The sequence below is a fragment of the Saccopteryx bilineata genome, chromosome 11, assembly GCF_036850765.1.
Source record: "Saccopteryx bilineata isolate mSacBil1 chromosome 11, mSacBil1_pri_phased_curated, whole genome shotgun sequence".
In the NCBI taxonomy this organism is placed as follows: domain Eukaryota; kingdom Metazoa; phylum Chordata; class Mammalia; order Chiroptera; family Emballonuridae; genus Saccopteryx; species Saccopteryx bilineata.
The window spans coordinates 68526348-68553473 of NC_089500.1; the positions used below are offsets into that span (position 1 = coordinate 68526348).

At 51.8% G+C, this 27126-nt stretch overlaps 1 protein-coding gene across 1 annotated transcript; it reads right to left on the reverse strand.

Annotated features, from left to right (window-relative positions):
* Window positions 1-272: 272 nt before the first annotated feature.
* On the reverse strand, window positions 273-26768 carry MOV10 (Mov10 RNA helicase). Its single transcript, XM_066246164.1, has 20 exons — window positions 26410-26768; window positions 11640-11822; window positions 11119-11354; window positions 10708-10966; window positions 9196-9330; window positions 8395-8563; window positions 6472-6626; window positions 6038-6214; window positions 5555-5702; window positions 5016-5174; window positions 4660-4763; window positions 4425-4522; window positions 4112-4328; window positions 2857-2974; window positions 2466-2657; window positions 2185-2259; window positions 1220-1345; window positions 1050-1138; window positions 671-792; window positions 273-585 (listed from the first exon to the last, which is right to left on the reverse strand). The coding sequence occupies exons 1-20, from the start codon at window positions 26544-26546 to the stop codon at window positions 524-526; spliced, it is 2961 nt and encodes a 986-aa protein (XP_066102261.1). The 5' UTR covers window positions 26547-26768; the 3' UTR covers window positions 273-523.
* Between the last annotated feature and the right edge of the window lie 358 nt (window positions 26769-27126).

Sequence of the window (27126 nt, forward strand, 5' to 3'; positions counted from 1 at the left end):
TGTTTGCAAAGGCAGGACCGGGCAGGCAGGGTGGAGTCTAGGAGCAAAGGATGAGGTCATGCCTGGCTCTGGGCCCAGGAGGCGGGTGAGGGGAGTGGTCTGGAGCAGGGGCTAAACTTAGAAGCCTGTGGGTGGCTTCTCTGCCACCTCCTGCTGGGTTTTCTCCCCTGGTCATGGGGGGGGGGGGGGTTATGGCCTTGGGTAGTGTCCCATCTCCTGTGGGGTCAGCTGGGGTGCTCAGGAAGCAGGGGCCAGGCCAAGAAGACAGACACTTTTGCATAGAACAAGATTTTGTTTTCAGTTTTTCTTTCCCTCCCCCCTCATTGTTAGCAGCTTGGATAATTCTCCCCTGCAGGGGAGGGGGTGGAATGGCTTGGGTTGTAAACTTCCTCCCCCAGCCTTCCTGTCCCTTAGAGGGGCAGACCGGCTGGGCTCTGTAAAGGCAGGGCTCTCCAGCGGGGTAGGCGGGTGGGGCACTTAAGGCTTAGCTGGTGTGCGAGGGCTGAAGGCAGGCTGCGTCCACTCAGAGCTCATTCCTCCACTCTGGCTCCACTTGCAGGGGCAGGTCGCCTTCACTTTGGGGCCCTAGAGAGAGAGAGGAGTGGAGCTGTCTTCCTAAGGCCGGCCCCCAGCTCTGGTGCGCCCTGGCCTTGCACTGGCCCAGCCATACCTGAGGTAGAGGAGCTGAGCTTGCTCAGACCTTTGAGTAAGTTCTGTCCTTGCTGCAGGTCCAGTTTGGCAGGGAAGGGGCACCCGGTGTAGCCCCCATTTTCTTTACAGAAGTCCAGGAATCTGTGGGGGAGAGGGACACTCACACAGGGCCTGGTTGAGGAGCACCAGCAGAGGCTGAGGGCTAAGTCTTGGTCCTACCACATCAGCCGGTGCCTTTGGAAAAGTTGCTTAACCTCTGAGTGTCGGGGAACTTAAACGGGGGTACCGTGAAGATGGGCAGGCCTGAGGATGAACCGAGCCACACGTGCTTACAGATACAGCTGCCCGAGGCTGGGGGCTGCGGCCACCCGCAGGGGTTTCGGGGTGGGAATGCTCACGCCTTCCAGTCGGGGTCATGGCTCAGGAGGAGTGGGTTGCCCACCACGATGAGCAAAGCCTTGGCCCGGGTCACAGCCACGTTGAACCTCTGAAAGAAAGAAGTGTCGTCACGGGAGGGAAGGGCCCCAAGGAAGGAAGGGTTCCTGTCCCCCCCCCACAGCCCTCACACCTTGGAGTTCTTGAGGAAACCCAGGTTGAAGTCTAGGTCCAGCTGCACGAAGCTCTGGCTGCTCCGCACGGTGGAGATGAGGATGACACTGCGCTCCTGGCCCTGGAACTCTTCCACGGAGCCCACCTAGGGGGAGGGCGGCGCCTGAGCCCAGGGGCCCCACGGGGACCAGCCCTGAGCTCCAAGGCGGCTGTGAAGTCGCCCGGGCAGTTGTCACAGGGTGAGTGTCCTGACGGGGGCAGGAAAAGGACAGGAGGATGTCCTGGAAGCTTCTCCAGTGACAGGGATGGGGGCTGGAGTGTTCTGAGTAAAGAAAACATGGTAACTCAGCAGTGTTTTTCAAACTTGCCTGAAGATGATCACGAAGGACTTTTTAAAAATATACAACCCCGACCTCCTGAATCAGAATTTCCAAGGGAGGGAGTCCTCTAAATCTTAAAGCGCTGGATTTCAACCCTGGCTGCAAACGAGATCACCTGAGGAGCTGGAAAAAATCCCGATGCCCTGGCTCTGCCCCCAGATGGCTGTGCTAATCGGCAGGGTGGGGCCTGGCACAGGCAGGACTAGACGCTCTCCAGCTGATTCTTATCTGCAGCCAGTGTTGAGAAACGTCACCTCAGAGAGGGTGAAGCTGTACCAGAGGGGAGGACAGGCGGCAGGGCAGGACCACACGATGGGTCAGGCAGGCGTGGCGTTTGGACTTGATCCTCAGGGCAGAGGCCTCAAACCAGCCTGATCCTAAGAAGGGTATGGGCCGTTCGCTACACATGCAGGCAAGCATCCTGGTCCCAGCCCGAACTGCAGGTCATAAGCAGGATCTTCAGAAGTGAGGCTTGTGCAGAATCCAAGCCAGGAGAGAAGGGGCATGGGCAGCCTGCAGCGTCAGGCCTAGAGCCTGGGTACTGGGAGTGCAGAAGTGAGCACGGGAGGCAGAGGCTGAAATGTGCAGCAGTGGTCAGTGTCACCTTCAAGTCCTTGATGTCATCCAGTTTCCGAAGCTCCTGGTCAAGTCTGGTGATGCAAACACGGATTTTCTCCACCTGGAAGATGGGGACAGGTGCCTTTCTCTCATCCCATTACCCCAGAGCAAGAGGGAGTCAGGCAGGAGGCAGAGAAGGAGGGGCAGTTGAACTCTGAGCTTCCCAGATACAGGGCCAGCAGAGGGCTGAGCTCCAATAAGGTATCATCTGGGGGGACACCATCTGCAGGGAGAGTTTCCACCCTCAATGGGAACTAAGGGCCTAACCTGCTTCCGGTATGGGGAGATGACGCCCACATTTCGGGGGTTCAGGCGGGCTTTGCCCTTCTTGGAGGAAGAGGTCAGGAGCCTCTTCAGGTAGGAAGTCACTGTAGCAGCCTCTTCAGGGTTGAAGAAGGATGGGCTGTTCCCCTCACGCTCATCTTTGCCCATCACGCCGTGGAAGATGATGGGAAAGCCCTGGACACGGTCAGGGGAGACCCTCAGCCAGATCTCCCTGCCCCCTTCCCTCTCACCCGCAAACCCTTCCAGGCACCCCCCACCCCACCCCCCGCACCAGAGTGACAAAAGGACAGGCCCAGGGCTTGCACTCAGAGCCACCTCCTCCCTGTACCTTCAATGGGAGGGAAGGTGGGATACGGGGGGTGGGGCCCGTCACCTGTCGAGGCAGACCCTCCCAGCGACAGAAGCGTTCCCGGTCCACAACGTCGGCGCAGGCCTGCAGCTCCCCTTCATAGTAGAGGCGGTTAGGAATGTCCAGGATGGTGGGGTGAGACCTGGGAGGCAGGAGGAAGGGAGAGCAAGGCCAGGGCCGGGATTACTTCTCGCCCCCGGGGACCCTGCGCTACCTGCTCGGGCCCGCACAGCGTTCTCCTGCCCTCTGCCCACTGGACAGCAGGCTCATTCACCTACGTCTGCTGCTAGGACTGTAAACCACGGAAGAGTCCATGTGGTTCTGCAGAGGATCTGGTCCATGGAGTTCACGGACCAGCCAAATTTAAAAGAAAACAAGAAATTAGAAACCCATTATCAGGTTTCCATTTTGTGAAGGAAGGACAATACAAACATAAGTATCATCTACTATCACCACATTATGTGATGAACTAATGCGTTAAATCAAAAAACATAAATACTAACATAACGGCTAACATTTATTGAACTCAGTGGATTCCTTAAGGCAGTGGTCCCCAACCCCCGGGCTGTGGACCGGTACCAGTTCGCAGAGAAAGAATAAATAACTTACATTATTTCCGTCTTATTTATATTTAAGTCTGAACGATGTTTTCTTTCTAAAAAATGACCAGATTCCCTCTGTTACATCCATCTAAGACTCACTCTTGATGCTTGTCTCGGCCACATGATACACTTATCCGTCCCACCCTAAAGGCCGGTCCGTGAAAATATTTTCTGACATTAAACGAGTCTGTGGCCCCAAAAAAGTTGGGGACCACTGCCTTAAGGAACTAAGGACTAGGGAGTTTATTTGAGCATTTTAGATAAACTTTGATGAAAGAAATGATAGCTGTTTAATTTGAATAACAATGAGGTTAAGGAAAAAAAAAAAAAGCCCACAAACAACAACAAAAAAAACCCACCAAAACCCTACAATGTCCCTATTTTTTTCTCATTTCTCTTTGCCTTGCCTGGAAGCCTTATCTGGGACCCACACAGACTCCTCCCAGTGTCTGGGAACCACCGACCACCCCTTAACATACAGATAAGCCAACTGTTCTAGAGCAAAGCCACTTGCTAAGTCACAGAGCCAAGGAGTAGCAAGGACGGGGCCAGAGGGGAGACCTCCCAACTGGTTTATAACCTTTCTGAGCTACAAGACTGCATGTCGGAGCCTCAGGACGGGCTGCAGGACGTGTGAAGGCAGGGGCCCGGGGCACAGGCAGGGGCGTGCAGGGTACCTGTAGTTGCGCAGCAGCTTGGTAATGAACTGGGCGTTATAGCCGTCGGGGCCCTTCTTGTACAAGGCATTGTAGGTAAGCAGCCGCTCCAGCAGGGAGTACCCCAGCCCATGCCTCTGGGTCAGTGGGGAACGCAGCACAGGCCCCAGCTGCCGAGGGTCTCCTGCCAGCACCAGCTGTCCTCCTGGATTGTCCGATTCCTTCACTTCCATCAGCCCTGGGAGGCAGGGTCATGTGGGGAACAAGGTAAGCGGCAGGACCCCCCCCACTCCGTGTAGGGCAGCGCGCCCCCAGCCTACCCTGAGCCCCTCACCTGCTATGGCCACCAGACTCTCGGGCTCCATGCAGTGGCCTGCCTCGTCGATGAAGATGTGTGTGAAGTGATGGATGGGAAACTGGGCCGAGACCAGTCTGGGAGGTGTCAGGCCAGGCGGGTGTCAGACCCAGGCAGCCGTCCACCGGCCCGGCATGCTCACCCCAGCTGCCCCAATCCCCAGCCCGCAACCTCTACTTATACACACGACTGAGACACACATACACGCTCCCACCTGCTGGCCGTGATGAGGGTGGTAATCAACACGGGATATTCCTGCAGCGTCTTCTTGGTGGGAAACACGTACTCCCCCTTATTTGCGTCCCAGTTGCAGTGGGGCTGTGGATGTGAAGGGAGGGGGATCAGCTGCGTGTCCCCCTCTCACACACACTCTGGCTCTGGGCCTCAGGCAATGTTATTCGCCTCTCCCTTTACAGGCGCGGTAAGTGAAGGCCGGGAGGTGTCCTGAGCCAGGCAAGCTTGCACCGTTGAGCATCTGAACCCAGGTCTCCTAGTCTCTTGGCCCCAGTGCCTACCCGGAGAGCTCCCCAGCACCCCCCATCCCTTGGCCCCCTGCACTTCTCCAGGTACCTTGATGTCCTCAGGCACCATGCGGATGTCCCTGCTGGGGGCCAAGAGGCGGTAGATGGAGCTGGGCAGGTGGACCCGGAGTCGCTGACAGAGGAGGTCAGCCCCCGAGTTGGATGGAGCGCAGGCCAGGATATGGGCCTTGGGCAAGTGCTTCACCACCTGGCAGGGAGGGGATAAGATGTGTGGAAGCAGCTTCCAGGTGCGGGGAGGTATGGGGGGAGGACTCAGCCGTGACCATGACTCAGGTGGGTGCAGTGTGACATCTGTCTCCCAAAGCTGAGGGAAGAAGTGACACTAAGGGCAAGCTCTGACCCCCAGGACCCTGCTAGGCCAAACAGCACTCTAATGCTGGAATACATGCAATAAATATACAAGTCTACAGCTGGACCGTGACTGGTGACTCCCAGAGCTGTGCAGTATGCAGCCTACACAACAGTGTCCCACAGCTCAGTGGCATTCAAGAAGCTGGAAGGAAGTGCAATCTGGGAACCACTGCTTGGTCCTGGGGGTGTAAGCCCAGGTCTTTGCTCAGGCCCCACCTGCTTGATGGCTTCCACTAAGGTGACAGTCTTGCCCGTGCCTGGAGGCCCGAAGACGATGTAGGGGGCTGGACGAGTGGTGCCCATAACAATATGCTTCACGGCCTGTCGCTGCTCTGGGTTTGCCACCAGACTCCGGTCATACAGCCTAGCAGAGGGGCCGGGAACATGAAGTCAACCAGTGACCCAGAGGCCTCTAGGACTCCACCCTCTAGGCCAGTGGTTCTCAACCTTTCTAATGCCGTGACCCCGCAATACAGTTCCTCATGTTGCGGTGACCCCGCAAACCACCAAATAATTTTGGTGGCTACTTCATAACTGTAATTTTGCTACAGTTATGATTCGGAATGTCAATACCTGATATGCATTATGTATTTTCCGATGGCTTTAGGCGACCCCGCCGGGATCGCGACCCACAGATTGAGAACCGCTGCTCTAGGCCCACACTCCAAGTAGCCCAGAGCCCCCTGCCCACAGGCTCACTTGAGCTCCACATCTGAGGCCAGCAGCGGGACCCCACGGGAGGCCACAGGAAAGAGCGTGGGCCACAGCCGGTGGCGCCCTGTCAGTTCCAAGGCCCGATGCTGCACCCGCAGGGGCTGGCGGTTGAAGGTGAAGTTCACCTTGAAGGTCAGCCCATCCACAAAGCGGTTCAGGAGGCTTTGGGAAGGGAGCGGGAAGGCAAGAGTACCAATTAGGACGGTGGGCAGGAAGAGGCCAGGGCTCTCCGTCTACTCTCACTCCACTCCTACTTCCCAAGACCCCCACGCAATCCCTCCAGGAGAGGAAGCTGCTGGGCATCTTGCGGTCCTGTCCGTGGGGTCCCCCTCATCTCAGGGAGAAGCCCCCCTTCTCTCCTGGCATCAGAGAGATGTCTGTAGATCCTTCCAGCAGCCCAGGGTTCCTCTAACACCCACCTCGTGGAAAAGCTCAGCTTGACACGGTCCAGTTCCACTTTGTGCACATAGCCCTTGTAGGTGACAGGGTTATCCTGGTATGTCTCAGCAGACAAAAGGGCAAACAGGTGGTCTCCCCGGAGCACGGAGGGGCGGCTCTCAGCTACCCCAGGAACCTATGGCGTGTGAACACAATCAAGACTCTATTTGCGGGAGGCCCACCAGAGGCCCACCTTCTACCCCAAGACTCGGGGAGATTTGTCTCTTTCCTCTCCTACCAAAAAGTGCAAGAGTCAGGGGATGAGGGAAGAGACAGGTCTGTTTGTCCAAGCTGCTCAGAGATGCTCAGCACGTGGATGCTGTAAACCCTCCAGCACCCGCTCTCAGGACCCAGCCCTGCATCCTGCCAGCTGCCCTCCTGGCCAGCTCGGTTCCTGCAGGCACCTCACGGATCATCCTGAACCTCGCTCCTCACCAGGTCCCTTCCTTGGCACTCACTGCAAGAACCCATTCTCATATACTTCAGGGCTTTGGTGGGCACATTCAACATCTGAGAGCTGGAAAGGGCTCTAAGAATTATCTAGTCCAGTTCTGTGTTTCTCAGATAAGAGGACAAAGGCCTAGAGCAGGGGGTCAGGAACCTATGGTTCGTGAGCCAGGTGTGGCTCTTTTGATGGCTGCATCTGTCTCTCAGACAAATCGTTAATAAAAAATAATAATAACGTTAAAAATATAAAGCATTCTCGGCCCTGGCCAGTTGGCTCAGCGGTAGAGCGTCGGCCTGGCGTGCGGGGGACCCGCGTTAGATTTCCGGCCAGGGCACATAGGAGAAGCGCCCATTTGCTTCTCCACCCCCAACCCCTCCTTCCTCTCTGTCTCTCTCTTCCCCTCCCGCAGCCAAGGTTCCATTGGAGCAGAGATGGCCCGGGCGCTGGGGATGGCTCCTTGGCCTCTGCCTCAGGCGCTGGAGTGGCTCTGGTCGAGGTAGAGCGATGCCCCGGAGGGGCAGAGAATCTCCCTCTGGTGGGCAGAGCATCGCCCCTGGTGGGCGTGCCGGGTGGAGCCCGGTCGGGCGCATGCGGGAGTCTGTCTGACTGTCTCTCCCTGTTTCCAGCTTCAGAAAAATACCAAAAAAAAAAAAAAAAAAAAAAAAAAAAAAAAAAAAATATATATATATATATATATATATATATATATATATATATATAAATAAAGCATTCTCATGTATTACAATCCATTCATTTCCTACCGCTCATGTTCATGGTTGCGGGTGGCTGGAGCCAATCACAGCTCTCCTCTGAGGACAACACCAAATTTTTATTGGATAATGCGTAACGTACACGGGTCGTTGTATGGCTCTCACGGAATTACATTTTAAAATATGTAGTGTTCATCGCTCTCTCAGCCAAAGAGTTTCCTGACCCCTGGCCTAGAGAGACCAAGGGACTCGCCCAAGGCTGCACAGCGGGTGGCAGCAAAGTCTGGACTAAAACCTAGGTCCTGCCTGACTGGTGGTGGTGCAGTGAGTGGATAGTGCTGACCTGGGTTGATGAGGTCCCAGATTCAAAGCCCCAAGATTGCCAGCTGTAGCGTGGGCTCATCTGGCTTGAGCGTGTGGGGTCGCTGGCTTGAGCAAGGAGTCACTGGTTTGGTTGGAGACCCCAGTCAATCAATGAAGCAATCAGTGAACAACTAAAGTGCTACTACTATCAGTTGATGCTTCCTATATCTCTCCCTTCCTGTCCCTCTCTCTCTCTCAAATAAGTACATACATACATAAATATAAATATATAAAACCTAGGTCCTCCCCACTGCCCTGCTCTGACACTTTTTCTGGGTGCAGGATGCCCACTCTGCCCCTGGCTAAGCCCTCTGGGGCAGGAACAACACTCTTCCTCTCGCCCCACCCCCAGCCCACATCCCACCCCTGATCCAAGCCCTGACCTCCAATGTGAGCAGCGTGGGGTTCCGGGCGATGGGGTCCAAGGTCATGGGCACCGACTCCAGGTCATAGTGCCGAATGTCGTGTTCCATCTGCAGCTCCTCCAGGTGCAGCAGGAGGCGGAATTTCTTCTCGTAGTTTTCGCACCTCAGGGATGTCTCTAGCTGGGCCCTGGCAGTGACAGTGTCAGGGGCAGGAGGAGGACCACTCAGGAAGCCTTCAGGCCCAGCAGCAGCCAACCCTTCCCCCCTGCAGCTCTGAGACAGGAAAGCACCAGGCACTAGTGAAGACCAGAAGGTCCTCGAAGAAGGGAACCCTGGCTCCCACTACCTCGAGGCCCCTACCCACCCCACCTCAGCCCTGAGTGGGCACCGGACCCTAAGGCCTAGCACACACTGCTCCCAAACCCTCCCATGATCCTGATCCTCGCCTTATTCACATGTCACTCCCTGCTCCAATGCCACCCTCTCCAAGAGGCCGGGGACTAATAACCCTCTGCAGAACAGCATGACTCCTCCCGTCACCCCACTTTAGTTATTCACAGCGCTCATCACTCCATGAAATTATAAGATAAGGTTCTCCTGAGAAATTTTAAGATAAATGCTCATTCTTCTCCCACGAGCATGGGCAAGGCCCTCGTCTTACTGATTCACCATGAACAGCGCCGGGCGCAGTGCGCGCTGAGTAAGGTAACGAAATCAGTGGAGCGTGGGAGGCCATGGATAAGAGGTGTGGGGCGTGGGAAGAAACCAGCAAGGTGACGGACACCGGAAACATGAGGGCTGCAGAGGGGTGACACTTACTTGATGTCAACAATCTCCTTGGGGGCAGTGAAGATACTTCCTCCCTGAAGAAGAACGGGGAGCAGCTTCCGGAGACGGGAGGGTGGGTTGTATGTCCCCAGCACCAAACTGAGCTCCAGGTCATAGCCCTTAGTGCTGCAGGAGAGGGGGAAGAAGAGCTGCCGCCAACACAGACCCTCACTTCAGACTCACGAGCACCCCTCCCCGGGGGATGCAGGAATCCTACACACTATTGCTGAAGGGGTCAGCAGCCTTTGCGCGAGGAAGAACTCACTACAGCTCATGAGGCTGCTCACCCCAAGGGTGCACTGTTCATTCATTCCCAGTTCTTGGAAAGGCACACCACTTGAAAACATTAAAATAAATATATGTGACATATATATAGGTATGTAACATTACATGGTCTTTACAGAAAAATCAATAAATAAAACAATAATAAACAACATTCTCACTATCCAGGCAAAACAATGGTAACTTTTTGGTATAAGGCCGTCCAGCTTTTTCTCAGTTAATTTGTATTATGTGCATTTATTTTTAACAAAGTAACACAATGGTCTATAGTTTGCTTCTATAGCTTGGTATTTTGTGACCACCTAGCCATGTCAAAAAGAGATGACTCCACAAATTCTATGATTCCATTCCTAAGAAATGTTCAGAAAAGTGAAATTTATAGAGATAGGAAGCAGATGAGCAATAGCTCAGGGCTGGAAGGGAATGGGGAGTGAATGGGATGATTCCTTTTTGGGGTAATAAAACTTACTAAACAGATTGTGCTGATGGTTACACCAATCTGTGAATACACTGAAAACCACTGAATTGAACACATTGCTATTGTTGTTGTTATTATTATTATTATTAAGTGAGAGGCAGGGAGGCAGAAACAGACTCTCACATGCGCCCCAATTGGGATCCACCCCCTACTGGGGGATGCTCTGCCCATGCCGAGCTTTTTTTTTTTTTAAGGAGAGGCCATGGAGCCATCCTCAGCGCCCGGGCCAACTTACTCAAGCCAATCAAGCCAAGGCTGCAGGATGGGGAAGAGAGAGAAGGTGAAGGAGTGGGGAGGGGAGGGGAGAGCAGATGGGTGCTTCTCCTGTGCGTCCTGACTGGGAATTGAACCCAGGACTTCCACATGCCGGGGTGATGCTCTACCACTGAGCCAACCGGCCAGGGCTGAATTTTATACTTTGAATGGGTAAAAGGGATGGTATATAAATTGTCTCAGTAAAATTGTTAAAAAGAGAGTGAGAGAGAGAGAAAGAGAGAGAGAGAGAGAGAGAGAGAGAGAGAGAGAGACATGTCTACATGGAGACTCTGATATTCCACCAGAGTGGAAAAGCTTTAAAACTTTTTTCACACTGTCCTCCGTATCTGTAACTTTCTCTCTGGACAGAAAAGGTCTCTGAGGCTTAGAGGAGTTAAAAACCTCAGTTAAGAAAGGGGGCCTTGGGGACCCCAGCTCTATTATGCCGGACACACACCCGCCTGGGCTGGGCTGGAGAGAGAAGTTACCGGTCAGGTCTCTCTCCTTCCTCGACCCGAGTGGTTACAACAGGGTTTCCAGTGATCCGTATCTGTTTATAGGGCGCCGTGGGCTTCAGCTGGGCAGCCAGGGGGCTGTGGGCGACGGCAGCCAAGAAGCGGGCAATATAGAAAGTGCCAGGTCCCTCTGAGCCTGACTCCCTGGGTCCGAGCAGCTCCCAGAGCACTGTGGCTGGGAAGTAGCCCACAAAATTGGTCTGGCAGTGGACGTCGAGCTCGTAGCACTCACCTGGGGAAGGGAGGCTGAGTGAGTGGGAGTGTGCTGGGAGAGGGGTCCCCCAGCAGCACTGCGGCCCAGGACACCCCCAGAGAGCACCCTCCCCGGGCAGGAGCCCACAGGACGGCAACAGCGTGGTTCCCCAAAGCACCAGCCCCCCTCACCGGGGCCCAGTGAGCAGGGCAACTCCTGGTGCCCTTCGTAGAAGGTGAACTGGGGGGTCCGGGAGAGCGGAAAGACGTCGGTGAGGGTCACGGGCTGGGCTCCTCCATTCCGAAGCCTTAGAGTCAGCACCTCCTTCTGGTTCAAATCCAGGCGGATGAGGAGCTGCCCATCGTGATCTTCGTGGGGCCCCTGGACTTCCACGTCCATCCCATGTTTCCCGTGAAGATACTCAGCCCTGGGGAGAGTGGGAGTCAAGGGGGTGCTGGGGAGGGAGGGGACTGATTGAATGTTTTCAACTGGGGAGGGTGGCCAAGTGGCAGCTGTGCTGGGCACCCCACCCTTTCCCCCAGACCAAGTAGCTCCTTCCCTACCCTTCTCCCACTCCTTAAAGGAGGGGGCCTTACCCAAATGGATGGTAACCCACACTTACCCAGCCAGACAGTGGCCCCATGCCCTGCCCCCCACCTCTCTCTCTCTCTCTCTCTCACACACACACACACACACACACACACACACACACCTGTCATGAAAGATCTTTGCAAGCAGTGACTTGTGGTGTGTGCTGACGCTGCTGGTATCGGAGGACTCGTCGGCCCAACGGTCAAGTTTGAAGAACCTGACCCGAGTCTTGGTGACGAAGGCCCGATTGGCCATCTTCATTCCATACAGCATGGAGGAGAAGCCAGGGGCACGTTTCTGCAAGCTGCCGGAAGCAGAGGAGACTGGGAAGTGAGGGAGGGCAAGGCACGTGGGATGCAGGCGGCATGCTAGAGGTCTGGAGGTCACTCTGCGAGGGGCACGCCAGCCCTGCTGGGGCACAGGATGCAGGCCAGGGACTGAGACTCAGGCTGGCAATCGTAGGAACTTTTAGTGTTTTAAGGAAAGGCAATGGAACGTCCCAAGACAAAATTAGATTGTTTTAAACAGCGGCTTGTGGACATGCATTTTTGAGGAGAAAAGCCCAGTCATGAGCTGTCGATGTTGAGGACTAGGATGGAGAAAGAAAATGAAGATTCCTTTGTGGAGGAGGGTACTACTGGGGACAGAAGATACAGACAGCCCAGTGGGAAGAGCTAAGGCTAAGGGGGAACAAACGAGTTGATCCAGAGGTGGATCTGGGGTCCCACCTGATGTGGGAGTGAGAGGGGTCAGAGAGCGGGGAGGGGTCCGGGGGTGTGGGCAAAGTGGCTGATCAGAGAGCACTCTCCACCCGAAGTCAAAGCGCGCAGGTGGATCCCAAGCAGGAAGGGAAAGGATCCTTGTCCAGAGATCAAATAGCTTGGCTTTGTGCCTAGGGAAGGTGAAGACGGAAAACTGGTGAGAAAAGCAAGACCTCACCATTCCGTGCCTGAAATTCAGTTTAGTCAACTCAACAAATGCTTTACAGAGACCTGTTATGTGCCAGACACCAGATGTGGGGGGTGCAAAGCAGCAATAGCCCCAGACCTGCCTCGAGGGGCATGGATTGAACACATCCATCCTAGCCCACTGCACGGGGAATCGTGAGGGGGGCTTCCAGGGCAGCACTGGGCCCAGCCTGGGGGCAGGGGTGGGTGTCCACGAAGGTTTCCGCAAGGGCCTGCGACAGGTACAAGGGTGTGTGCGGTGTGAACCAGGTGGAAGGGGAGGCAAGGACAAGTGCGGAGGGGCTGGGGGACTGCCTGCTCGCTGCTAACGGGGTCACTTCAGGTTACTTCACCTCTCAAAGCCTGTGTTCCTCCTCTATAAAACAGGGACAACGGCAGACTTACCTGGGGGGGTTGTGAGGATTACCCAAGACGGACACGGCTGGGAGCCACTTAACCCAGTGCTTGGCACATAAGGAGATCTCAGTAAGGTGCGCTATGATTAGTATCACACACAGTCTGGTTGTACTAGAGTCAACAGTGCAAGGAAGGGAGTGTGGCAGGAGGCAGCAGAGGTGGGCAGGGACCACCAGGTCACGCATAGTTCTGCACGCCAGGCCATCAAGCCTGGACCTGACCCTGAGAGAGCCAGTAGTCCTCTTTGACTGGCATCCAGGAACCAGAGGGCATCCTCACATGTGACTACTTCATGTTCATCTTCTGGACAGCTGGCCACCCTCCCTCAATGCTTTCTAGGAAATGAAAGCAAATCCTCGCTCGCAGGAACCATGGCGATCTCGACTTAACTATGAAGGCAAAGTCGGCGTGGCCACTCACTAGCGCAGAGTGAGAATTCACTGTTCCAGACATTTCCCTGCTGCCTCCTGCCTGGAACTCTGCTCCTTTCCTTCACCTCGCACACGAGAGCGCCGCTACGCGGACAACTCCGAATCGGCTCTGACTTGTTTTTGTTTTAAGAAGAGACAAGGAATCACTTGAACACACAATAGAAGTAATGCCCAGTGAACTGTTAGCTACTATTATTAGTATCACATTAGTAGCAATAGTAGTACTAATAGTAGCAGTAGGTAGTAGCAGCAGCAACAACTTACTTTCAGCCCCCGCCAGAGGCTACACTGGGGTTACAGAACCACCAGCTGGGTGAGTTTTAAGCAGGGGAAGGCAAGACCACATGTGCATTTCAGATCACTCAGGCATCAGGATTGGAGGGTGGATTGCTGCAGGCAAGACTGGAGGCAGGAGACCAGTTAGGAGGAGGCCATTGCAATAGTCCAACTGAGAGATGACAGGGCCTGAACAAGACAGTGGGGCCAGATCTGGTAATACATAGAATGTAAAATGAGCAGGATTTGGTGATTGTCAGGAGCAGAACGGAGAGGGGAAGGAGGAATCTAGGACCCCAAATCAATGGCTGGGCTTTGGGGACTATTCCTGAGACAGGAAGTAAGGATAAAAGGAGGAGGAGGTTGGAGAGATTGACCATGACATCTGGCCTTGGACATGCTCAGTTTGAGATTCCTGTGGCCCAGCGGCACGTGGCTCCATGAGTCAGAAGCTGAGAAGTCAGGCCAAAGGCAAAGTATAGTCTAACATTAGAGTCTTCAGATAGCAGTTACAATCATAGAAGTGATTATGATCTCCCTGGTGGTGTGACTAATCTGAGAACAGTGGAGGTCAGGACAATCAAGAAAGGAAGAAAAAACCACGAAGTACCACCCCCCCCCCCAAAAAAAGAGAGGAAGGAGTATCAGAGGGAAAAGCCTTAAAACCAGGTATTGACTTTACATGCTGCTGAGTCATAAAGGGAACCGGAAACAAAACACATGCCCATCAATGAACAACTAAGGTGTCGCAACGCACAACGAGAAACTAATGATTGATGCTTCTCATCTCTCCGTTCCTGTCGGTCTGTCCTGTCTATTCCTCTCTCTGACTCTGGAAAAAAAAAATGCTGATAGGGATATGAGAACACCAGAATGCTCACGCATTGTAGATTAAAATATAAATGGTATAATCACATTAAAAAAAGGTCAGGTAGGCCCTGGCCGGTTGGCTCAGCGGTAGAGCGTCGGCCTGGTGTGCAGGGGACCCGGGTTCGATTCCTGGCCAGGGCACATAGGAGAAGCGCCCATTTGCTTCTCCACCCCCACCCCCTCCTTCCTCTCTGTCTCTCTCTTCCCCTCCTGCAGCCAAGGCTCCATTGGAGCAAATATGGCCCAGGCGCTGGGGATGGCTCCTTGGCCTCTGCCCCACGCGCTAGAGTGGCTCTGGTCGCGACAGAGCGACGCCCCGGAGGGGCAGAGCATCACCCCCTGGTGGGCGTGCTGGGCAGAGCATCGCCCCTGGTGGGCGTGCCGGGTAGGTCCCGGTCCGGCGCATGCGGGAGTCTGTCTGTCTGACTGTCTCTCCCTGTTTCCAGCTTCAGAAAAATACAAAAAAAAAAAAAGGTCAGGTAGCCTCTTGTAAAACCAAACATATATCAGTGTTCTGATTTTTTTTTTTTTTTTAACAGAGACAGAGAGTGAGTCAGAGAGAGGGATAGACAGGGACAGACAGGAACGGAGAGAGATGAGAAGCATCAATCATTAGTTTTTTTCCATTGCACGTTGCAACACCTTAGTTGTTCATTGATTGCTTTCTCATATATGCCTTCACCGTGGGCCTTCAGCAGACTGAGTAACCCCTTGCTGGAGCCAGCGACCTTGGGTTCAAACTGGTGGGCTTCTGCTCAAACCAGATGAGCCCATGCTCAAGTTGGCGACCTTGGGGTCTCGAACCTGGTCCTCTGCATCCCAGTCCAACGTTCTATCCACTGCACCACTGCCTGGTCAGGCAGTGTTCTGATTTTTAATGAAAAGCATATATTACTATACTATGTTGTGCAACAGCAATTCATTAAAAAAAATAATACAAATGTAGCCTGACCAATGATCACAGTGGATAAAGCATCGACCCCGAACACTTAGGTTACTGATTCAAAACCCCAAGGTCGATGGCTTTGAGCATGGGCTCTCTGCCTTGAGTGGGATATCATCCAGAATGAACCCAAATCTCTCCAGCTTGAGCTCAAAGATTTGTCTTCAGCAAGGGGACACTAGCACGGCCCCGGTCAAGGAATGTACAAGAAGCTTAATGTACACTGTACAACTAAAGTAAAAGCGACCACAGGTGGGCGGATGTTCCTCACCCTCTAACTTCCCATCTCTCTCTTTCATATTCTTTCTCTCTCAAGAAAAATAAAATAATATAACTGCAATATCTAGTGTAGACCTAGCACTGGTATTTATTCAACAAGTACTTGCCAGGAAGAAGGGTAAAAAAATATCAAATCATTCCACACCGATTTTCTAGATGAAACAGATAACAACGCACACACGAGACTGCTGCCTGCACACAGCACCACTGTGGAATGGGCTGCCACAGCGGGTGCCCGGCTACACGGACTATCCACACTTGGGCAAACTACACAGAGGAAGGAAGGAAATGAAAGGGAATTAAATATATGAACACACAGTCACACTACTTTTATTTAATTTTTTAAAATTTTATTGATTTTTAGAGAGAGGGCGGGAGAAGCAGGAAGCATCAACTCATAGTAGTCGCTTCCCGTATGTGCCTTGACCAGGCAAGCCCAGGGTTTCGAACCGGCGACCTCAGTATTCCAGGTAGACACTTAATCCACTGCGCCTCCAGAAGTCAGGCTTCCCAGCAATTTTAATATGACTCTTATCACTTAAATCAGGCATCATTTATTCTGTTGCCTACAACTAATGACTCCAAATGTACACAGCCATCTAAAAGTAGTGTGACCATTAAAAAAAATAGTAATAAAAGTAATTAAAAATGTATATATATTTTGTGTGTGTGACAGAGATAGAGAGGAACAGATAGGGACAGACAGGAAGGGAGAGAGATGAAAAGCATCAATTCTTTGTTGCAGCTCTAGTTGTTCACTGATTGCTTTCTCCTATGTGCCTTGACGGGGGTGAGGGGGTAGGGAGATGCAACGCGGGACTACAGCAGACTGAGTGACCCCTTGCTCAAGCCAGTAACCTTAGGCTCAAGCTGGTGACCTCAGAGTTTCGAACCTGGGTCTTCTGCATCCCAGTCTGACTAAAAATATTTTAATAGCCTGACCTGTGGTGGTGCAGCGGATAAATAGGCGACCTGGAATGCTGAGATTGCCGGTTCGAAACCCCAGGCTTGGCCAGTCAATGCACATATCGGAGTTGATGCTTCCTGCTCCCCCCCTCCCTTTTCTTTCTCTTCTCTCAACAAATAAATTTTAAAAAGAATTTATAGAATAATTGCTGGGGAGTTGGAAGAAGCAGGCTGAGCAAATGGGCAGGACCTAGGTAAGGCTGAGCAGCCTACAGCCACACAAGGTCACAATAAGGACCAGCCCTGAAGTCTTCATGCCACGATCAAAAAAGAGGTTAAGCAATGTGCCCCAGATTTAAAACAAACAAACAAAAGGAAAATGTTACCTACCCCATGACCCAGAAACTCTACCCCTTAGAAAAAAGGAAAATGAAAATAGAAGTCTGCAAAAATACCTGCACAAGAATGTTTATAGCAGTTTTATTCAAAATGGCCCCAAACTGAAAACAATGTCCATGAACAGGAGAATGGACAAACTGATTTGTCCATTCAAATACAGGTTAATATTACTTAGCAATACACACACACACAAATACTGATAGATACACATAACACGGTTGAATCTGCAAAAGATTCCATTAACGGAAGTTCTAGAACAAGCACTACCTCAAAATTTATCAGAACAGTGGCTGGTTGCCCCTGGGTGGGTACGGGCGAGGAGATGAGGGACTTTTCTGGAGTTGTCATGTTCTACATCTTGACAGGAGTTTGCACACAGGTATATGAATTTGTTAAAACTTATAGTACGCCTAAAATCTGTCCATTTCATTGTAAACTTTACTTAAAAAAATTTGAAATAAATTTCAAACTTTTCTAGTTTATTATAACCATGCTGAAGTGTTTAGGGGTGAAATGCACTGATGTCTGTAACTTACTTTGAAATGAATAAAAGAATAAAATGTTTGGGGAAAAAACCCCAACGATGCATTAGAGGAATATGCCAGACAATTCGGGGCAATTTCCAGGATGTGTTGTTGAGTAAGAAAATAGGGATGTGGAAAATGAGTATAATACGATCCCCCATCACCGCCACTGACTTGAGATTTGGGGGGAGGGAGGAAGAGAGAGAAAGAAGCATCAAGTTCATTGTTCCATTTAGCTGTGCACTCATTGGTTGCTTCTCCTATGTTCCCTGACCAATGATCAACCCACACTCTCAGTGCACTGGGACGATGCTCCACCCACTGAACAACCCAGCCAGGGCCATCCATGAAAACAAACAAACAAACAAAAGCCTAAAATAACCACCAACCTCCCCCCCAAACACCCCACTCTGCTTGATATTACAAGCTGTCTGTGGGCATAGAGATAAATAAAAAGGTGGTAACCAAAAATATTAAAAAATATTTAAACAAGACAAATATCTAACATAAAACAGTAAGAGCCCTTGCTCCCTCTCTCCCAACTACCTGCTTAACTGTTTGATGCAGATTTTTCTATGCATATATAAAAACGTATTTTTAAGTACACATTAAAAAAATTTTAATTTGCCCTGGCCGGTTGGCTCGGTGGTAGAGCGTCGGTCTGGCGTGCGGAAGTCCCAGGTTCGATTCCCGGCCAGGGCACACAGGAGAAGCGCCCATCTGCTTCTCACCCCTCCCCCTCTCCTTCCTCTCTGTCTCTCTCTTCCCCTCCCACAGCCGAGGCTCCATTGGAGCAAAGATGGCCCGGGCGCTGGGGATGGCTCCTTGGCCTCTACCCCAGGCGCTAGAGTGGCTCTGGTCACGACAGAGCAATGCCCTGGATGGGCAGAGCATCGTCCCCTGGTGGGCGTGCCGGGTGGATCCCAGCTGGGCGCATGCGGGAGTCTGTCTGACTGCCTCCCCGTTTCCAGCTTCAGAAAAATACAAAAAATAAAAATTAAAATAAAAATTAATTTATTGATTTTTAGAGAGACAGGAACATCGATTTGTTCCTATATGTGCCTTGACCGGGGATCAAAGTGGCAACCTCTGTGTTTCCGGATAACCAAAGGAGCTATCTGACCAGGGAAGGACACTTTTTTTGTTGTTATACATACTATTCTTTCACTACCATGTACATCCTCTGGTGACATTTTATCAACTCACCTTAGTCTTTTGAATGGCTGCAAAGGACAGTATGGCATGAATGCATGCTGGTGTATTTAACTACTTGTCCAGTGATAGGCTGCCTACAGTTTTTGGAAATTTCTTTATTTTATTTATTCATTTTTGAGAGAGGAGAATGAGAGAGAGAGAGAAGGGGGGAGGAGCAGGAAGCATCAACTCCCATATGTGCCTTGACTGGGCAAGCCTGGCATATGTGCCTTGACTGGGCAAGCCTGGGGTTTTGAACTGGCGATCTCAGCATTTCAGACTGACGCTTTATTCACTGTGCCACCACAGGTCAGGCTACCATTCCATTCTGTAGGAGAAACTAGCCCTGGCCAGAGAGCTTGGTTGGTTAGAGCACAGTCCTGAAGCGCAGAGGTTACTGGTTCAATCTCTGGTCAGGGCACATACCGGAACAGATTGATGTTCCTGTCTCCCCTTCTCTATCCCTTTCTCTCTCTAAAATCAATAAAATAAAAATAAACATTAAGAAAATAAAGCCTGACCAGGTGGTGGCGCAGTGGATAGAGTGTCAGGCTGGGATGTAGAGGACCCAGGTTCGAAACCCTAAGGTTGCCTGCTTGAGCATAGGCTCATTTGGTTTGAGCACAGCTCACCAGCTTGAGCCCAATGTCATTGGCTTGAGCCAAGGGGTCAATTGGTCTGCTGTAGCCTCCTGGTCAAGGCATATACAGTGTGTCTGTAAAGTCATGGTGAACTTTTAACCAGTCACAGAAAGCAACAAAAGACAATAGAAATGTGAAATCTGCACCAAATAAAAGGAAAACCCTCCCAGTTTCTTCTTTCTTTCTTTCTTTTTTTTTTTTGTATTTTTCTGAAGCTAGAAATGGGGAGAGATAGTCAGACAGACTCCCGCATGCGCCCGACCGGGATCCACCCGGCACGCCCACCAGGGGCAACGCTCTGCCCACCAGGGGGCGAGGCTCTGCCCCTCCGGGGCATCGCTCTGCAGCGACCAGAGCCACTCTAGCGCCTGGGGCAGAGGCCAAGGAGCCATTCCCAGCTCCCGGGCCATCTTTGCTCCAATGGAGCCTTGGCTGCGGGTGGGGAAGAGAGAGACAGAGAGGAAGGGGGGGGGGAGCAAATGGGCGCTTCTCCTGTGTGCCCTGGCCGGGAATCGAACCCGGGTCCCCCGCACGCCAGGCCGACGCTCTACCGCTGAGCCAACCGGCCAGGGCCCCTCCCAGTTTCTGTAGGATGACGTGGCAGCATGTGTGCATGCGCAGTTGATGATATAACACCGTGTATACAGCGGAGCAGCCCATAGCCATGCCAGTCGACATGTGAACAGTACAGAGGAAAATTCAGTGTGTTCTGTGGCTCACTAAATTCAAATCCGTGACCAAAGTGCAACGTGAATATCAGCGCGTTTATAACAAAGCACCACCACATAGGAATAACATTACTTGGTGGGATAAGCAGTTGAAGGAAACTGGCAGTTTGGTGGAGAAACCCCATTCTGGTAGGCCATGAGTCAGTGACGAGTCTGTAGAGGCTATACGGGATAGCTACCTAAGGAGCCCTAAAAAATCTGCATGAGCCCACATCGAACTGCACTAAATAGGTATGAAACTTGGAGAGTTTTCCTTTTATTTGGTACAGATTTCACATTTCTATCACCTTTTGTTGCTTTCCTGTGACTGGTCAAAAATGCACCATGACTTTACAGACACACTGTATTAGAAAGCAATCAATGAACAACTAAGGTGCTGCAATGAAGAATTGATGCTTCTAGCCCTGGCCAGTTGGCTCAGTGGTAGAGCGTCGGCCTGGCGTGCAGAAGTCCCGGGTTCGAATCCCGGCCAGGGCACACAGGAGAAGCGCCCATCTGCTTCTCTACCCCTCCCCCTCTCCTTCCTCTTTATTTCTCTCTTCCCCTCCCACAGCCGAGGCTCCATTGGAGCAAAGATGGCCCGGGTGCTGGGGATGGCTCCTTGGCCTCTGCCCCAGGCGCTAGAGTGGCTCTGGTCACAACAGAGCATCGCCCCCTGGTGGGCAGAGCGTCGCCCCCTGGTGGGCGTGCCGGGTGGATCCCGGTCGGGCGCATGCGGGAGTCTGTCTGTCTCTCCCTGTTTCCAGCTTCGGAAAAAATACAAAAAGAAAAAAAGAATTGATGCTTCTCATCTCTCTCCCTTCCTGTCTGTCTCCACCTGTCCCTCTCTCTGTCTCTGTCACACATACACAAAAAAAGAAAAAAAAAGCAGAAGAAACTAAGGCACAGGTCCTCACCCCACATGGAACTTCTGGACAATCCATTCTTTTTTTTTTTTTTACAGAGACAGAGAGAGAGAGTCAGAGTGAGGGATAGATAGGGACAGGCAGACAGGAACGGAGAAATGAGAAGCATCAATCATTAGTTTTTCATTGCGCATTGCGACACCTTAGTTGTTCATTGATTGCTTTCTCATATGTGCCTTGACCATGGGCCTTCAGGAGACTGAGTAACCCCTTGCTTGAGCCAGTGACCTTGGGTCCAAGCTGGTGAGCTTTGCTCAAACCAGATGAACCCGCACTCAAGCTGGCGACCTCGGGGTCTCGAACCTGGGTCCTCAGCATCCCAGTCCGATGCTCTATCCACTGCACCACCGCCTGGTCAGGCGACAATCCATTCTTTTTTTTTTTTTTTTTTTAATTTTATTTTATTTATTCATTTTTAGAGAGGAAGAGAGAGGACAGAGAGACAGAGAGAGAGAGAAGGGGGGAGGAGCTGGAAGCATCAACTCCCATATGTGCCCTGACCAGGCAAGCCCAGGGTTTCGAACCGGCAACCTCAGCATTTCCAGGTTGACGCTTTATCCACTGCGCCACCACAGGTCAGGCCGACAATCCATTCTTAATGGTACCTCAGTCATTCTCAGCAATTTGTACCACGGAACTCCCTTCCAGAGTGCCACCACTGTGAACATCCCTGGTCTGTCATGCCCTGCCCTTGCCCCCTGTTGTTTGTTGGGTGAATGACAACTAATCTTTTTAGACCCAGTTCAGAAAAAAGTAATATCTAGAGTAGTAGTATTTCAGAACATAATATCAGATTTGGAAGCAATCCTAAAGGGACATCTAATTCCATGTTTTTCAAACTCCAAGTTGCAACTCTCATTAGTGGGTCAAGATCAGGATTTTTAGCCAGATCTGTGGGCGCAGTGGATAAAGCATCGACCTGGAACGCTGAGGTTGCCGGTTCGAAACCCTGGGCTTGCCCGGTCAAGGCACATATGGGAGTTGATGCTTCCTGCTCCTCCCCCCTTCTCTCCCCCTTCTCTTTCTCTCTCTCTTTCTCCCCCCTTCTCTAAAGTGAGTAAGTAAAATCAAAAAAAAAATAATTATGCTTAACTGTCATCTTCTTCCCGAGTTAGTTCCTTCTGTGTATCTACTGTGACTCACACAAGTGGTGCTTTGCTCTCAGGAGGCACTGGCCAATATTTGTTGATAAAACAATGAATCTCCTGCCTGACCAGGCGGTGGCGCAGTGGATAGAGCGTCAGACTGGGATGCCGAGGACCCAGGTTCGAGACCCCGAGGTGGCCAGCTTAAGCGTGGGCTCACCTGGTTTGAGCAAAAGCTCACCAGCTTGGACCCAAGGTCACTGACTTGAGCAAAGGGTTACTCGGTCTGCTGATAGGCCCGTGGTCAAGGAACATATGAGAAAGCAATCAATGAACAACTAAGGTGTTGCAATGCACAACGGAAAACTAATGATTAATAATGCTTCTCATCTCTCCATTCTTGTCTGTCTGTCCCTGTCTATCCCTCTCTCTGACTGTCTCTGTAAAAAAAAAAAAAAAAAAAAAAAAAAAAGAATGAATCTCCTGCCCAAGGTAAGAAACTTTTCAGAACATGAATCCCTACTCCAATCCTAATCATCACTGTACTAAAATGAGAGCCACCACTCCCAAAGCCTGAACAATATGCCACAAGTCCTTACCCACCATAGCTCATTCTGGCTTCACATAACCCTGAGGGAAAGACATACTGCAGGTGGGAAAACTGAGAGAGGCTAAGAGAAAGAAGTCCTGGCCGGTTAGCTCAGTTGGTTGAATGTCATCCCCAAAAGACAAGGTTTCGGGTTCTTGACCACTGGTCGATCACCAGTCAGGACACATACGGGGAAACAACCAATGTATGAACAACTAAATGGAGCAACAAATGAATGCTTCCCTCTCTGCCTTTCTAAAATCAATCAATTAAAAAAAAGAAAAGGAAACAACAGGCACAAGGTGGAGTCGCCTGCCCCAAGCCCCCAGGACAACAAACCAAGACTTGATAGCAGTTTTAGCCTCTACCAAGAATGTGACCTCAAACCAATCAGCCTGGAATTTCCTGATCAACACTGCTGAGGCAATAAGCCTGATACAACCCCCCCCCACCCCCCTGCTGCCAGCCCTCTCCCCGTCCCCACCCCCCAAAGCTGTCCCAGCCAGAAACATCCTTTCTTTTCTTCTGCTAATAACTTTCTTATCAGGCCTGGTTCCACCTATAAAAACCTTCCATTTTGTACAACTTCTTGGAGGACTTGTCTTTTTTTTTATTTAACTAATTATGTTTAGCCTGACCTGTGGTGGCGCAGTGGATAAAGCGTCAACCTGGAAACACTGAGGTTGCCGGTTCGAAACCCTGGCTTGCCTGGTCAAGGCACATTTGGGAGATGATGCTTCCTGCTCCTCCCCCTTCTTTCTCTCTCTCTCTCTCCCTCTCTCTCTCTCTCTCTCTCTCCCCCCCCTAAAATGAATAAATAAAAATTAAAATTAAAAAAAAAAACCCAAAACTAATTATGTTTACATAGATTCTAGGGTCACCCCGAATGAATGCATCCTTCACCGGATGGTTTGCTGATCCGATTCATGAATCGTTCAGTAAAGCCATTAGATCTTTAAAATGTACTCGGTGGAATTTTTGTTCTTTAACAGAGAGTTGTTCGGAATCTAATGCAACTGGCGAAGGGCAGAGCAGGATTTGAACTCCAGCTATCTAAACACCACACTGGCCTATGTAGTACTACCATATCTGTATCATATGTTGGTCTACACAGCTGCCACTCCTAATAGATGGACTACACTCTTTAGAGACAGAAGCGAAGGCACAGGCACAGAGCAGAGCCTCCTTAAATAGGTTTGCTAAATGATTAGAGATGGAAAAGAGTTGGAAGCACAGCATGTGATAACATCTTAAAATAAGGCTGGTGGGAAGAGCCAGTCCCTCCCAGTGTAGGAATCTCCCTAGAATTCCTGACAGAGGGGTGGCTGGATACACCTCCCCTTCAGCCTAGTGTCTTGTAGATTAACTCTACTTACTAGTTCAAATAAGTTCCTCAAACAATTAATGAGCATCTACTACATATATCGCTCAACGGTGGGAACTCAAGAAAGATGCAAATATGATGAAAAAGCCTGTGTCTTCAGAGGATCCGACAGTCAGGTGGGGTGACAGCCCCTGCCAGGTCTAACACAGGCAGAGTGTAATCCAGCTATAACCAGGGTGTGAAGATGGAGCTATGAGCCTGCCAGTGGCGGTGCAGTGGATAAAGCATTAACCCGGAATGCTGAGATTGCCAGTTCAAAACCCCAGGCTTGCCCAGTCAAGCTTATCCTCCTCCCCTCTGCCTTCCTCTCTCTTCTCTTTCTAAAAATCAATAAAATCTTAAAAGAATGAGCTATGAGAGCCTAGGGGAAGATAACGCACCCCCATTGGGGGGCTGGTGTCACAGAATTTGGTCTGGGTTTTAAAGACATATAAGAAAGTTCTAATTAGAAATAGACATCTCCACCTGGAATAGGAAGTAGGAGGGGGCATGTTGAGTTAGCGAAAGGGAAGTATAATTCTCTCCACCAGGGCAGTCTTTAATATTCAAGGTCATTATTTCCTCCTTTCTAATTTTTTTTTCTTCTTTTCCAAGTGAGAGGAGGGGAGGGAGAGACAGACTCCCACATGTGCCCCAACCAGGATATACCTGGCAACCCCTTTCTAAGGCCAGCCTGTTGATGGAGGTGCTTTTGAAGCACAATTCTATGGTTTGACAAAGAGAAGTCTCTTTGATTTTCACTTGGATGGTACCAAGAAAGGGGGACCAAACAGGCTTCAGCCACAGGGTGGGAGGGGTCCCCAGAAGACTGGCCCTGGCCCTGGGTTTCCATGCTTGCAACCTAGCTATTTTGTAGAGCCTGAGGTGGAGGCTCCAATGGAGCCATCATCAGCACGGAGGGCCATGCGCTCGAACCAACAGAGCCATGGCTGCAGAAGAAGGAGAGAGAGAGAGAGAGAGAGAGAGATAAGGGGGTGGAGAAGCAGAACTTAGCTTCTCCTGTGTGCCCTGATTGTGTATCAAACCCAGGACATCCACAGGCTGGGCGAATTCTCTACCACTAAACAAACCCACAGGGGCTAATTTCCTTATTTCAAGGCAAATATTTTTTGGTTTCATTTGACTGGGTTTCACAACTGACTATAAATTAACTTAGAAGTCTTTCCTCCTCTTCCTTCCCCTCCTCCAAATACTAAAACTATCCTTCAAAGCCAAAGTCAATGCCACCCTCTCTCGAATTCCCTTGTATAATGTATGCATATCATAGCTTCTTTTGCTCCCAGGGGATCTTGTGTTTTTCACCTTTATATTCCCCACAGTGAACAGTGTGGGAGCATGAACAGGTCTCACTTTTGCTGCTTCAGATGTTGCTCAAATCTGTAAACATCTCTCTTAAAAATGTGACACTCATTGAAAACAATATTCTAGATAAGAGTCTGGTCTATATGGAGAGTCACTACCCTTCCCCCCAAACCCCTTTCTATTAACACAGTCTCACACTCTGCACTTTTTGCAGCCAAGCTGGCCTTGGTCTGCTAAAACCCAGTCTTTTTCATAAGGTCTGTTATTAAGTCTAACCCTGTATTTATTTGTATAAGTCTTGACATTTATCCCTGTTAAGCTGTTTCTTGGTTTTCTGCAGCCTGTTGATAGAGGTGCTTTTGAAGCACAATTCTATGGTTTGACAGAGAGAAGTCTCTTTGATTTTCACTTGGATGGTACCAAGAAAGGGGGACCAAACAGGCTTCAGCCACAGGATGGGAGGGGTCCCCAGAAGACTGGCCCTGGCCCTGGGTTTCCATGTAGAAGCCACAGGTGCTAATGGAGGTTTGGTAGTTGGTGCCTTTTCTTCCTTCCGAGCTCCCTGAGATTCTCCCTCCTATACTGGGTCTCTCCAGCTTTCTGAGACAGTGGACCCCAGAAGAAGAAGAAGCCCCTCAAAAAAGGCGCGGGGGTGCCGGCGCAGCCCGCGCCCGGGCTTGCCGCCGCCACCAGAAAGGAAACTCCCTCCCCGCGCTTGCGCGACGCCCGCGCCCCCCACCCTGGCGCCCCTCCCCCACGCCCCGCGCTGTCCCCTCGGCACCCTCGAGGGGCCGGGGGCCGCAGGACCCAGCCCCGGACTCGGGGCGCCGCGGCAGCGGGCTGCGCGCGGGAGGCTCTCCGGGGGACCAGGGCGCAGGGGTCGGGCCGGGGCAGGGCGGGCGGGTGCTCGGGCTGCGCGGACGGGGCGTGGGCAGCGCGCGGGAGGGATGTCTGCGCCGCCCCGGGACCGGCCGGAGCCACTGCGGGCGCTACCTCCCTCCGCGGGCGCGCGGGGGTCGTGGCGGCGAGCTGGGCCCGCAGTTCTGGGCCGGGGAGTGGGCCAGCCCCTACCTGGTCTTGAAGTCTCGGTTGTAGATGTTTCGCAGCTGCTCGCGATCTGTCTCCATGTCCAGTCCCCGAACAAGCAGGAAATTCTCGAAGTCCTGGCCCGTCTCCCGGAGCTGCCGGCAGCTGAACTTACTGGGCATCGCGGCGGCGGCTGCGGCCCAAGCAAGAGGGTCCGGGGAAATGAAACTGAAAGTCGCGGCCGCAGCAGGAAGTTGGCGGCCCCAGAATGAGGGTGCCGCAGTGGGGAAGCACCCTAACTCTGACTTGTGATCCCGCGGGGTACCCTCTCACCACCAGACTTCCCTTTCTCCGTCCTGTTCCTACCTGAGCCTTCCCTCCAGTTTCGTCCTATCCCCTCCCCCTCACCCCATTAACTCTTTCCTAAGGAGTCTGACCCCTCCCTCAGGGCCCTCCCCTTGCCCCAAGCTCCCTCCCTTGGCTCCCAGCCAGACTAGGAACGCGGCTACCGCCTGGGGCCCCCCAACAGTCCGGGAGGACTTCAGAGCCTGAGCTAGGGCTACTCCCACGCCCACCCTCCAGAGCCTGGGGATTTAGTGAGAAGCGGGAGAGCAAAGGGCAGGGACTGGGACTTGGGTCAGCTGCAGCTGGACTGGGGCAGCTCATCCAGCACCTCCCCCAGCCTGCCAGGGACATAAACCAGTACGGAAGCGAGCGGCACGCCCCCCTCCCCCATTTTCCATTCTCGGGCTTTCAGACTCA

Bases quoted from the DNA above. Each gene is read 5' to 3' on its own strand.
- MOV10 (XM_066246164.1), bottom strand. From the start codon at position 26,546: ATGCCCAGTAAGTTCAGCTGCCGGCAGCTCCGGGAGACGGGCCAGGAC. The intron at 10,967-11,118 runs GTGAGGGGGGCT...TCCCTTCCCCAG, and splicing joins GCCCTGCTCACTGGGCCCCG to GTGAGTGCTACGAGCTCGAC. The intron at 2,975-4,111 runs GTACCCTGCACG...CCTGCCTCCCAG, and splicing joins AAGCTGCTGCGCAACTACAG to GTCTCACCCCACCATCCTGG.